The sequence below is a fragment of the Helicoverpa zea genome, chromosome 30 (genome assembly GCF_022581195.2).
Source record: "Helicoverpa zea isolate HzStark_Cry1AcR chromosome 30, ilHelZeax1.1, whole genome shotgun sequence".
NCBI lineage: Eukaryota > Metazoa > Arthropoda > Insecta > Lepidoptera > Noctuidae > Helicoverpa > Helicoverpa zea.
In genome coordinates, this window is record NC_061481.1 from 3287336 (window position 1) to 3301763 (window position 14428).

At 37.7% G+C, this 14428-nt stretch overlaps 1 protein-coding gene across 15 annotated transcripts in view; it reads left to right on the forward strand.

Annotated features, from left to right (window-relative positions):
* LOC124644418 (la-related protein 1B-like) overlaps positions 1-14428 on the forward strand; it is a 103855-nt gene that overhangs the window by 69362 nt on the left and 20065 nt on the right. For 13 of the 15 annotated variants that reach the window (XM_047183745.1, XM_047183746.1, XM_047183748.1 and 10 more), the window contains 6 exons: positions 1121-1308; positions 8126-8310; positions 8841-9030; positions 9576-9851; positions 10913-11079; positions 14097-14204. In XM_047183745.1, coding sequence (XP_047039701.1) covers positions 1121-1308; positions 8126-8310; positions 8841-9030; positions 9576-9851; positions 10913-11079; positions 14097-14204 — 1114 coding nt within the window. The remainder of the gene's footprint in view (positions 1-1120; positions 1309-8125; positions 8311-8840; positions 9031-9575; positions 9852-10912; positions 11080-14096; positions 14205-14428) is intronic. The other 2 variants (XM_047183747.1, XM_047183759.1) reach the window with 1 other exon arrangement.

Below are 14428 nucleotides of genomic sequence, written 5' to 3' on the forward strand. Positions count from 1 at the left end.
GATTGAGCGTTAATCACCACGCTTGCGCAATGCGGGTTGGTGATTTCAGACTTTATAGTCCAGGTTTCCTCAAGATGTTTTCCTTCACCTTTTAACCTTAACAAACTTCAAAAGAAAAAAAACACGCTTTTTGTAACGTTTCTTAGCTAGTTATATATTGTCATCAGAACTCGGAGCGTGTGCAAAATTTCATCCTAATCGAAGGCCGGGAAGTAGGTCATATTAAGATTCCAAGATTTTCTTACATACATAGTTACAAGTGAAGCTAATATAGCGTGTTAATAATAATAGAGAGATGATTATCAATTCGTCGTTTAACAATATTTGTTTGGTTTGAAAGGATCTATTTCCAAATGGCTCCATTGTCATCAGGTCTAGGATCTGGTGATGGAAACCCTGAGAAATCGGAGAGATTTCTCAAAAAATTTAAGCATGTATAGGGTAAAAACTTGACACTCAGATTTATGTCGGTTATATGTCTCATAACACTATAAAACAGTGAAGGTTTTTAGCCCACAAGGATGCAAGTGAAACCGCAAGATACAGCTAGTAGTTTTTATATTATCCCGTATTTTAGGCCTCTAATCTCTTCACAATAGAGATGCTGGGTTACGCAATACGGGTACACTAAATATTTTACAGTAAGTAGGTCTTATTGAGAACGTTATTACGATGTTCTTGATTACTTATTGAGAAAAACATTTAATTTTAAATTTAATTGTAAACGATTTTTGAAGTTAAGTTCTTTGAATGCTAGATGCTCATTTCTGTTACGCCCTTGTGCCGAGGGAACCACTTTCTGCACTCGGATAAAAGTAGCCAGTGCCGTCTCTTGACTCGAGACTCTATTTAGTCTATCTGTGTACTAAATATCATTTAAATCGCTTCAGTAGCTTTGACGTGAAAGCTGGATAGGGAGGCAGAGCTATTTTCGCTTTAATCACTCATTGAGATAACGTCATCTCGTGCCAAAGTGTAGCTAGAACCACTATCTAAACAATTGATTAACATAATTAGGTGTACTTTTTTAGGATATATCTACAGTAACCTTTCACCTTTCAGTTACATACCCACTGTAATATTCAAATGGCCAAATTAACCAACAAAATTATTCTCACAGACACAGTTTCCCTAAACGGCGAGGACTCGCGGTCCCGCGGTGCCGCGCGGTCTCGCGGAGCCCGCGGAGGAGCACGCGGCGGTCGGCGCTCCGCCCCGCGCCCCGCGTCCGCGCTGCCGGCGCTGCCGCCGCACCACCACGTGTATCATCACGCTCATGACTTCCCTCACCATCCGGATTTGGCTCAGGTAAGTTGACTTCTAAAGAAACAGGCACACAGGAATAATCTTCCTTTAATTAAATGAAACTAGAGTAACCTTCCTGTAAGTCGAAGTGTTGATCAACTGGTAAAGGAAAAAAAATATAGTGATATTTTATATAAATTAACATTCGATTATTGATGAGAATAAGAGCACAACTAATACAGGTCGCGCGCTGGTTTAAGGTCGTTCGGCAAGAATTTAAGGGGCATGCAATATTCATTTCTAAGGTCTATTAGTCGAGGGCTGCGGGTTATTCGCGCGAGATACCGCGGCCCTGGTACATAAACGACGGAAAACGACGGTGTTTAGTCAGTAAGAGTCTGACACTCCCTCATCGCTGCTAACCCACAGCGGGAGGGGTCGTTAAAAAAAAGAAGGTCTATTAGTCGAGTGTTTGCAACGGCACATCATCCTTGTGACGCGTTGTGTGTGTTTTGGGTACTGTTGCGTACAGCTGTTGTATATTTGCGTTGCGTATATTTTTGAAGGTTCAAACATACGAAACAAAAAAACCATTAATGACACACTAAGAATTTCTGAGCGCGGTTGTACTCACGCGCCGATTGTCCCACTACTTTCTTCGCGATCTTGAACCACAGGATTACCTATATGAAGTGTGCTCTTATTCTCGTCAATAATATACCTCAAAATATTTTTTTATATCTATGTATAACACCAAAAGTTCTTACAATTTAAATAATAAACTTTTTTATATAAAAACTACTAGCACCATCTACTAAACTGTGTGTTTTAATAACAATTGTGTTTATGTATTGTACTGTGTGAGGGCAGGGCACGTTTAAGCTGTGCGCGTCCTGTCCTTGGTATACATATTTGACATTATACAGGGTGATCTCACGCTGGAAGGTGGAGAAATTCACGCAAAATTAATAGGGAACTTTGTATAGATGTTATATTTAACGGAAAGCGGGTGTTTCATACTTGTGTGTGTTAGTGTAAACGCATATTGTCTTTGTATGCGTAAAGCTCGGGAGTGCTCAGTAATGGTCGAATCGTACGTCAAGTCATACAAACGCAATATGCTTCTTTCTTCTTCTCTAGAAGAATTCTACATCTAAACATACAATTAATATGGCTCACCTGCTTTCGTGAAATAAAACATCTATCACAGGTTCACTTTCCACAAGATAGTATATTTAGCTATTTCTCTAGGGTCAATTCCCACTGAAAGAGCAGCGGCCGGCAGCGGCCGGAAGAGCACGGAAAATGTAAGAGCGCGGCGCGGTGCGGCGCCGCGCGGCCCGCCGCGCTCGCGCTCAATCCCTTGCAATTACGGCCGCTGCCGGCCGCTGCCGGCCGCTGCTCTTTCAGTGGGAATTGACCCTAAGAAGTAAATTCAGTAAAAAAAGTTGACTTCAATAGCTCAATAAATAGACACTTCTCAGCTAAGATGTAATAAAAAACACAATTATACAGGGTTACTGGTAAGTAGACCGCATCCTTTCATGAGGTGATAGTATAGGTCAATACGGACAAATTTGACCCTGGGATACACTGGGCAAAAGTTAACCCGTTTCAAGATAATCGAATTTCAAGATCATTTCGTAAAAAGTCGTCTAGGTACACGTATAAATTTTTATTATTAGTTAAACGTCTCGTTTTTGTCGATTTTTGTGTGTTTTTGGATAGAAGATGAATCACTTCATAATAACAAACCATGAAACTGTACAAAACACAGAGGATATTTGTAACAAACAGCTTTTAATGCTGAATTTCTGATCAAATTTTTGTCAATTACTTTTTTAGTAGCTATTATCTCAAAAATCTTACTCTACATTTTTTGTGCAGAGTATTTAAAAAACATCTACATTTATCTAGCTTTCCAAAAAGCTACAATAGTCAGCATAATGAAACTGCATGTTCTTAGAAAAAATTAAAAGAAAGTGCAATTGCACAAATGGAATAGATAAGTGATTTTTTAGATGTCATTGTTGTCATTCGTACGTGGTAGATGCTATTTCTGTGCAATCTTTGTAAAACTACTTGGCTTTTAAAATCGGACTCCTGTATCTGCTCCTTATTATTGACTCGGCTTGTTATATTGGACTTTGATATCTTCCTGTGATTTGGATTGTGAGACTTTTGTCATGGCAATGTATTCTAATGAAGAATATGCTGACATAGTCATGTGCTACGGGTTTTGCCAAGGAATTTCTACAAACGCACAGGCAGAATACGCGTTGCGTTACCCCGACCGCCGCTTACCAGACCGAAGTGTGTTCGATACAGTTTATCGCCGCCTGAGAGAAACTGGAACATTCCGAAGACGCACATCAGATTTGGGAAGACCTAATCGTTTTAACGTAGATGATGAAGATTTCATACGACGCCACTTCATTGAAGATCCGACTACATCTACAAATATTGTTGCAAAGCGTCTGGGAATTTCACAGTGGAAGGTATGGTTTACAATGCATACTGCTGGAGACTACCCATACCATTATACCCCAGTACACGCCATTGAGGAAGGAGATCCATTGAGAAGATTGGATTTTTGTCGATTTATGATGAACGCCGATATTGAAAATGCTCAATTTCTAAAAAAAATTTTATGGACTGACGAGTCCAAATTTGACAAAGACGGTATAACCAATTACCATAACGCTCACTACTGGGCACCAAAAGCAGACGGAAACCCAAATAAAAAGCGAGTAAAAGGCTATCAGCGGAGGTTCAGTTTAAATGTGTGGATGGGCATTATCGACAACTATTTAATCGGACCATACTTTATGCCTAATAATTTAAATGGCGAGTTTTATGAACATTTTCTGACGAACGAACTATCGTTGCTTATGGAGGACTTACCACTTAGTGTGAGGAGGAACATGTGGTTTCAACACGATGGCTGCCCTGCACATTATCGAAGAGGTGTACGTGATTGGTTGGATCAAAATTATCAGAATAAATGGATTGGAAGAGGAGGCCCCATACCATGGCCCGCAAGAAGCCCGGATTTGACACCAATGGATTTTTATGTGTGGGGCCACATGAAAACAATTGTGTACAAAGACGGCCATCCTATACCAACGATAGAAATCCTGCAAGAAAAAATTATTGATGCGGCAAATCAAATAAGGGCCCAATTGACAAGTAGGGTGGTCAAGACTGGTCTGCGAAGTAGGATGAGAGTATGTGTTAGAAATAGAGGAGGACACATTGAAAACGAGCTATAAATTGTGTAAATATTGACAAAATAAACCTTTTTTATTAGACTTTTATTAACGCTTTCTTTTTCATTTTCATTATTTCGGATTTGATTTCCTAAGTTTGTTAGTATCAATTTTATTTGAGAATGTACATTTTTATGCTGACTATTGTAGCTTTTTGGAAAGCTAGATAAATGTAGATGTTTTTTAAATACTCTGCACAAAAAATGTAGAGTAAGATTTTTGAGATAATAGCTACTAAAAAAGTAATTGACAAAAATTTGATCCGAAATTCAGCATAAAAAGCTGTTTGCTACAAATATCCTCTGTGTTTTGTACAGTTTCATGGTTTGTTATTATGAAGTGATTCATCTTCTATCCAAAAACACACAAAAATCGATAAAAACGAGACGTTTGACTAATAATAAAAATTTATACGTGTACCTAGACGACTTTTTACGAAATGATCTTGAAATTCGATTATCTTGAAACAGGTTAACTTTTGCCCAGTGTATCCCAGGGTCAAATTTGTCCGTATTGACCTATACTATCACCTCATGAAAGGATGCGGTCTACTTACCAGTAACCCTGTATAGTTTCATATAGAAAACGTGGCTTTCTTCAACCTTATGCAACAAACTACCCTGTATGTTTGAATGTGTATACCAAAAAAATGTCCCCGATCCCAAAACCTGAAAATGTATTTCATTTGGTTTATCATTTTGAGTACCATTTTTATTTTCATTCATTGCTGGGCTGCTTTTCATGCTTATTTTAGATAGATTGACTGTGGATTTCAATAACCTATCTGTTGATTTACTTACTAGAGACAAATCGATAGATTATTGAAAGCCCCAGCTGGTAAACGATAGTAGCTGAATAGAGTTTTAATTTAGTGGTGAAACGCCATTTTGACATGGTTTTCTAAAAGATAAAAAAACTATTTTAAGAGATTCTTCATGCAGTGCTTTAATATTTTTTTTAACTGGTTAAGTCTGTAGTAAATTGTAAGTAAATTTTGCTTGATTTGAAGTAGACGCGATGGTAACATGTTAATTGCAAGCTAGAAGTTATATTTTAGTTTACCTAGATACAAATTAAAGGGCGCTATGTTTTTTGCTTAGAAGAACCCTGTGGAATTTGTTATTGTTTCTTCTATAAATATTTACGACTCGGCTTTGCAATCTAACAGTATTTTTTTTTAATTTACATACAATAGTTGAAACTTCTACGACATGAAAAAAAAGTAAGGCAGATAACAACATAAAATATAGTATAATGCTTTCGCGGCTTGCTTTATATATACGAAAAGAAAAAAATATAAAGTCAAAGTCAAAATCATTTATTAAAATAGGCTAATACGATTAGCACTTTTTAACGTCAAGATTTTACAAGAATGACAGCACCCCCAAAACGCCCCCCTTTCACCACTTCCTAGTGTTATGGCTGGAAAGAAGAAGCGGTGAAGAACAAACTTCCCAGCAACACAGCTGTCTATACAATTTAATTATTATTAATTTATTTTACAATTATATAATTCAATTTTATCAATTATTAATTTAAAACACCGAAAAATACAAAATAAAATAAAGCACTTTTGTTCCACTTCAGAGCTGCCATCTGCGTTTATCTGTGAAATAATCATTAACATTATAATATGCCTTTTTAAGAAGAATTTCTTTGATTTTGTGTTTTTGCGTTTTTTATAAAAAACACAAGTCGCTTAGCTTTCCAAAAAAAAAGTTCAAAACAGTACCTACACAACCTCTATAGAACACATTGTGGGCTTTCAACCATGCAGTACTTAACCTACAGTCACGTGGTACTCAAAATATATATCATTCAATTCATGTGGTACAAATCATGGGACAACATTTTCTGTATGTACAACGTTATTTTTTGTTTGTGCGAAACCTGAATATAGTTTGTTCAGAATCAGTAACTGAATCGATTCCAATAGTTTTTACACCATGTTATATTTTTTCCCAAAATTATCTAAAAAACTTTGAATGTTGGACACCACAAATAGGTATTTATTCTCGCACAACAAAGGTCACGGCGAGTTCATAGCGGGCGCGAGCGCACAGTGCTATCGCGTTGCGCGGCATGTGTGCGTTTTGTGGGGATTATGTATTTTTACGGACAGTCCCGTAACTTAACAAGCTTATAACTTTGTGATTTTTCATGATACGGTTTTGAAATTTCGTACATAGATTCTTTACATAAAAATACCAGATAGGTGTATCAGGTTTCGCATAAACAAAAAATAACGTTGTATATTTACTAACAATTTTTATTAATCTATATATATAAAAATGAATTGCTGTTCGTTAGTCTCGCTAAAACTCGAGAACGGCTGGGCCGATTGAGCTGATTTTAGTTTTAAAATGTTTGTCGTAGTCCAGGGTCTAAACGGTGAGCAAATAAGGAAAAAAAAAATTGCGAGTAAGATTCCCGGGACGGGAGTGATTAGACAAAAACCAACTTACGGAATGCCGCAGAACCACAAAAGTAAAGTACTAGGACAGCATAATTCACCTTAGTAAAGTATACCAATAACGAAATTTCGATGCAACTGCTCACCATGTACCAGGGTAGCATAACTTATATGAGTATACCAATACCAAGTGTAGGTAGACGCTACTGCTCACCATGTACCAGAGCGGCAAAAAATACACCGGGCGCGGGTGATACCGCGGGGAACGGCTAGTTTATGAAGTGACAATGCTGTCAGCCAACTTGGCTGTGATGAAGAGAAGGGCGTTTTGGTTACCTTCTGTATAAAAAAAACACTTACTATGTTTTGAAATAATACAACCACTGTAGAAGAAATTCACATTTACAGTATGAAATAGTATTTCCTTTTAATATTGCATTATGCTATACGACTTTGTGCAATGTAAAGTATGAAATGTTAAGTCACTGTGTTTCTTACATACATATTAGATTTTAGTAAATTATTTCTTTCTTTCTTTCTTTATAGTAAGTGTGTCAATGAATAGTTTTTTTAATAGATTTGAAAGTTTTCAAGCATTTTTAAGAATAGTTTTATATTTAACTAATGATTTAATTTATGAATGCATTAGAATTACTAATATTGGTGTGTGTCATTGGTGTTCATTTTCATTTTTTTGTATTTTATTTTCATTCATTTTTTATTATTTTTATTACTGCGAGTTTGGTTGTGAAGATAAAACAGAAAAATGTAAAGAAAAATGCGGTTAATAACTTGAGATAAAAACTTGAGATAATCGTCGTGAAAGTATTTGACTCCTTTTCATAATAGAAAATACAGTATTTCTAGTTTCTATAACTATAGTATTATAAATATTATTATATCACTGAAAACGACAATGAAAAATACCATTTTAATAAAAATATGAAATTAAGTCTAAAATATTCAGAACCCGTTTTTGGTAACAATTGATTCAATACCGTTGTCACTGGTACTTATGATTGACGGTATTCCAGTTTCACTGGTACAAATGTTTCACAATATACAATTTTACTGGTACAAAAGAATAAAACTATGTACCTACTCGAACTTCCTTTTTGGAAGACGCTCAAATATTATACAGTAAAATACCGCAACCAAGCTCGCCTTATATCCTGACATCCCCTCCCCCCCACATCAGCTGCGGGTCTCAGCGGGCGGGGTGGCGCAGGTGGTGGTCCCGTTCGGAGGCCTCGCGACCATCGGGGCTCCGCTGGCGCCTCCACTGGCGCAGGCCTTCTACTATGGAGCTGCGGCCGCTACGGCTGCGCCATACGGGATTGGACTTGATCATGCTACGTTAAAGGATCTTATTAAGAAGCAGATGTGAGTAAAAATTGCTGTATTTTTGTTTGAATTTAGATAAATTTTTTTAGGTAGTACGGCACCGTACTTTTGTATTGCTAGTCTAAACTAATATGACGCCCTCTACTACAGTATTTTGCATCCATATTGTGAAACTTGTGGGCGCGTCATTACAGTCTAGACTCTAGACGAGCTCTGATTTTTGTAAATATTGATTTTATGTGGTTGCTATTATACATATTTGCAATTCCAAAAATACATTTTAGGATCATATAAAAAAGCTTAGACACAGTCTCCACCAAAGAGGAGCAAGTTTCTTAGAAGTGGTATAAACAGAGCAAATAATTTCTATTGCTTTTTTACAAATTCTCCGCTACGCTTTCAAGTCGAAAGGTTTTTATTTAATATAGACCTATTACAGGTTCTTAAGAAACTTCAAGCTAGCTTTGGTGGAGCCTGGGCTTTACGGCGAAACATAACATTATAGTGTTATTTGAAAAGTCTTAAATTATCTCTATTTTACCACTAATATCACCCATTCCAATCCACAGCGAATACTACTTCAGTCCGGACAACTTAGCCCGGGACTTCTTCCTCCGTCGCAAGATGAGCGCGGACGGCACAATCCCCGTCACGCTCATAGCTTCCTTCCATCGCGTCCGAGCTTTGACGCCCGATGTGCAACTCGTGCTTGACGCTATACGGGACTCCGATAAACTGCAGCTTATATCTGGATTCAAGGTATGTGGTTCCTCAAAGAGATGTCAGCAACCCCAGCGGGGCACAATGGGGCCAAGCTCCGCCGGGGCTGCGGGATTGTTCGAAAGAGTCACCGCGGCCCTGGTACATAAAAGGCCTACGAAGGAACGCGATGGATTTTTTGTCAGTAAAAGTCTGGCACTGCCGCTAATATGTACTGGTTACTTGTTTAATTAGTTTTGCGAAACCCACAATGTGGGTTCCACGTATGTAAATGTCTGTCATTGGGACATCCTTGGGAGTTATCACGGGTAGTCAGAAGCCAGAAAGTCTGAAAAGCACTCAATAAACTGGAAGCCGACCTCAACACAGATGCCGCTGCGAACGCATGCGGCAGCATACTGCAGCACGTAGTAGCACAGGTGGAACAAATGCGATTCCGTGCTGCCAGATGTGGTCCAACCCTAAATTGGCTCTCTGTCGTCTATGACTTCTTTCTATTGTTAGGTTTTTATATAGCTTACCCTCCAGATTTCACACCACTCACTTCCTTAAACAAATTAAACTAACCCCAATCTCTCAAACAGGTCAGAACAGCATTCGAACCAACAAAATGGCCGATACTAGACATAACATCAGGCACAAACGCCGAAGAGGAAAAGTCAACCCAACCCGACGAAAAGCCGAAGTCTTCCGAAGATAAACCGAAGACGCCCGAAGATGACGTCACAGTGGAAACCACGAAGGAAGAGGCGCCCAGTATAGAGACGAAAGTTGATAGTGTGGAAATTGAGAAGGTGGTTGAGAAACCTGTTGAGAAGGTCGAAGAAGTTGCTGTGGTTGCGGCTGTTGAAAATGTTGAGGTAAGTTTCATTAAATATTTGCTTTAATTCTATTTTAAGGGACTGTATGCCCTTAGGAATCAGCCTTGTTTGAGGCAACTGTCAACTTGTTAAAATATAGTTTCTATATCCGGAAAAGTAGCTATGCTATCCTCGATCCTAATTCATAATATTATTGTTAAAAGATAGTTGCTTCAAAAGTTGCTCCATGTGCAAAGCACCTCAATTTTATTCTTTGAAAGATACTTTATCTATTGGGATTCTTATGTTTTATCCTGTACTATCTTTGTAAAGTGGTTTCACACGTGTTCCGTGGGAACTACTTAGGGCAATCTGTTAAAAAGTAGCCGTTAGCCTCCGTCAGTATTTTTTTATTTGCTTGAACGCGCTAATGTACAAAAACTGGTGATCCGATTTAAAAATCATTCACTTTTGTCAAACTACACTATCTCTGTTTAACACAGGTTATATTTTATCCAGTTACGGGAAATAGCTCCCACTGCACGCGGTTGAAACAACTAGTATTTTTTATGTTATTTCCCTGTAATCTTACCTCTACAGTAACAATACTGTTGATGGCCACTACGACAGGGTACAACAAATTCCTATGTCGCGGACGACCGCACTCTGTATGCGGCTGTTTCGATAACATGGAATACATTTTTAATACAGCATATGTTAATACTAGCCTTGACATGCGGTTTTACCCGTCTCCTGTGGGAACTACTTCGTGTATCTGTGTAAAAAGTAGCCTATAGCCTTTTTCGGAAAATGGGCTATCTACCACTGAAAGATTTTTTCAAATCTGACCACTTGACATCTCAAACTCTTTAGCTTTTGAGAGAGGAAAATGTGACTAAATAAAGAGGAAAAAAGTGTATGTTAGTAATGGATAAACTCAAAAACCTTCTGGACCGATTTTAAAAATTCTTTCAATTTAAATGCTACATTATTCCCGAGTAACATGGGCTATATTTTATCCCGGTACGGGCAGTAGTTCCCACGGAACGCGGGTGAAATCGCGAGAAAACGACTAGCAGGAAATAAGATATAAATATTCATAACAAATTCTTCTTCCACAGCCACAACCAACAAAAACAGAAGAAACAAGCAATAAGCCCGATTCCGAAGTAAAAGATGATAAGCCACTTGATAAACCTGAGTCACCTACAGGCGATAAGCCAGTCGATCCTGCCGACGATCCGCCTTTACAGTCAGAAGGCGGTGATGAAAAACCAGGAGAGAAACGGTAAGTTATCTATGTACATATAGCCATAATAAGTCAGATAGTAAAACAGAATAAGCCATATAATAAAATAGGATAAGCCACTCGATCCTGCCGACGATTCGCCTTTACAGTCAGAAGGCAGTGATGAAAAGCCTGGAGATAAACGGTGAGTCTTTTGCACAAATATAGCCATAGTAAGCAAGTTAGTAAAACGGAATAAGCCATATAGTAAAACAAAAGTCGATCCAGCCGATGATCCGTCTTTACAGTACGAAGGCAGTGATGAAAAGCCAGGAGAGAAACGGTGAGTCTAATATAGCCATATTAAGCCATACAGTAAAAAAGAAATGTGTCTGAGTCACGGAGGAGAAAAGACTAGCGGAGATGCCCTAACGAAAAATCTCCTAACAAAGCAGCGCGCCAAAATTCGGGTGAGCGGGGGACGAGGAACGTTACTGGCTCCACCCGTGCTCCTTTATACGCCTTTTATGGGAAGCCACCCATTTTTTGTAAATCCATCTAGCGTGGAATAGGATGATTAAAATCTAACCCTAAACTAACATCGACCACTAGTGACATACTCAAAAGTAAAGTAAATACTCAAAATTAATAATTCTTTTAAAATAGTAATTCAATTAGAAAGTTTAAAGAAGCATTCATTTGAAATGAACGAAGAAAAAGAGAGAGATAAAAAAGTTAGAAAATTAATTGTTATATAAGTATTATTTTGTGCAGAGAACTTGCCCCACAACAATTTATTTACTCCTCCAGAAATGAAATAGGTATCTAGGAACCATTAAACGGAGACACGATGAAAAATCATTTTTATTCACCACGGGTCTAAAATACCCCCATGGTGTAATTTAAGTATCAACTTATGGCATTGTGTTAGTTCGTCTACTAGCCACTATGGCATCACAAGCACGAAAATTCGTTCTATTTGTTCTAGAACATGTCTAAAACCGTGCTGCGATGACTGTTGTTATTTTCGATGTTGCCACATTACGAAATTCACCAAGAAAAATGGGAATTAAAATTATAGGGACAGTGTATCAAATTAGAGTTTTCACAACTATATCATAACGGCGCATCCACTAAGTGGCTGACATTATGTGTGTCCGATGTTGCTCTGAGTAAAGGTACATTCAAAAAGTATGTACGGCAAGAGAGATATACCTATGTAAAACATTGCTGATCTATTCTAATATTATAAAGAGGAAAACTTTGTTTGTTTGTTTGGTTGTAATGGATAAACTCAAAAACTACTGGACCGATTTTAAATATTCTTTCACTATTAGAAAGCTATATTATCTGCAAGTAACATAGGCTATATTTTATCCCGGTGCGGGCAGTAGCTCCCACGGTACGCGGGTGAAACCGCGGGAAAACGGCTAGTGATGAATATAAATAAATCTACATAGTTAGAGTTATGATTAATTTTAAGATAATTGCAGCTTTTTTAAATAAGACCTTTTTTAAGAATGGGTGATTGCATTTTCGATGTCTGGTAGCACTTAATTTTGTAACGGGTCTCTCTGTCTTGATGAACACAATTTTACTTCAAATATACGTAAGTCGACTACTTACCGAAAGATGGTGTTTTTATAATATTTTTTCATGATAATATATCATATGTTTTGGTTTGTAAATAATCTATAAAAAAACTTGTAGGATGCAAGGGAAAATGAAGCTGCTTTTTAAGGCAAAAATTGGTACCAATAATATACATTGATACAAGATTGATACGAAAATAATACAAATTCACTTAGAGGTTCTAGAAATGCAGCTATTCGACGACAGATGTCTCTAGCAAAAAATATGTTTTAAAGCTAAAATATTACTTACACGTGAAATGTTATCCTATGGTATGTTTGAGTTTGGATCCTGAGCAATTTCTACAATTAATGATAGCGCATTTCATCGTTTTAATCGAGTAACAAATAAAATCTGTTGAAATTGTGGTAAAAATACAACCATGACAAGATGTCAGTTTGATGTAAAGGACGATATATGGGCGGTGTCCAGCCACGCCTGCCGTGACGTAGTCGTGACGTATTTGACCTACCTGAAGGCGCGTGACCTACCTGCGTTAGGGCATCTCCGCTAGTCTTTTCTCCTTCGTGGTCTGAGTCATCTGCAGGCGAGAAGCCATTTATCCTGCCTTTACAGTCTGAGGGCAGTGACGATAAGCCAGGAGAGAAACGGTGGGTCTTTTATACAAAATAGCCATAATAAGCCATGTAGTAAAACATGATAAGCCAGTCAATATAGCCTTTAGGAGCTAATTAAATAAAATATTTTTAATGTTTTAGTTTGTAATTCAATGTGCCTTCGCTTCGAAAGTGTGAAGGAGATTGTTTACAATAAAAAATAATTTTCAAGGTCAAGGTCATTTTAAATCTAGAATTTCATGTTATGATGATGTTTTTGCACTAAATGTCCACTGTATACAACGACAATGTTGTGTTCAGTTACTGCGAATGTGAGTGCTATATGAACTGAGTCAGCTAGGCGTTCCGGGCTGGCGGCCTAGCCAGAACGGGTGCATTGTTGACTCTACAAGTTTTTTCACTTAAAATTATATTGTTTTTCTTTTTTACAACCCATGGCTTTGTTATTGGCAAAATTATTTTCTAAATAAGTTCAGTAGATCCATACTTTATACTATACTAACTGTTTCTCATGATTTCACTCGTGTTGCGCAAGAACTACTCTCAGTACTCGGAAAAAAAAATATCTTCGTCTGAAGCTGTAGACTATATGTGTATCAAAAATTTCATTTAAATTGGTCCAAAAGTTTGCCGTTAAAGCTCGACAGACGGATAGAGCGACTTTTGCATCGTACATCGGGATCATGAACATTTTCAATACAGTACTTCGTTATAGCGTAAATTTTAAGTCCCGTACATCGAACTTGTGTACTTTATGGATACAGTAAATCGACATATTGAATTTCGAGATTCTGTAATACAGGAGATTCCTTAAAACACAGAAAATATAAGATAAACTTAGTTACACCACGTTGTATGTTGTTACAGACGCAAGAAGCAAATGGTGGGCATATTCCCTCTGCCCACGATGGGAGGTCCGCTAGTGGCGCCCGTTTCTTCTCTGCTCAGAGCCGTACCGCCGCCACCCTTACCCAGGTAAGATATATTCTATTGAAATACTATTTATTTGTAACAGATGTATTCTGGTGACTGTGTCAAGCTTTGCCATTTGGGTATAATTTTGTTCGCAAGAGATTTGTTTTCGCTAAATATTGGTTCACCTTTCAATGACCTCTCTCGCTGTATGTGCAGTGCATCTTGAGGGAGTGTCAGATTTCCAAAGACTAAACCCTACCTTTATTCCTTGTGAATCTTTCGAA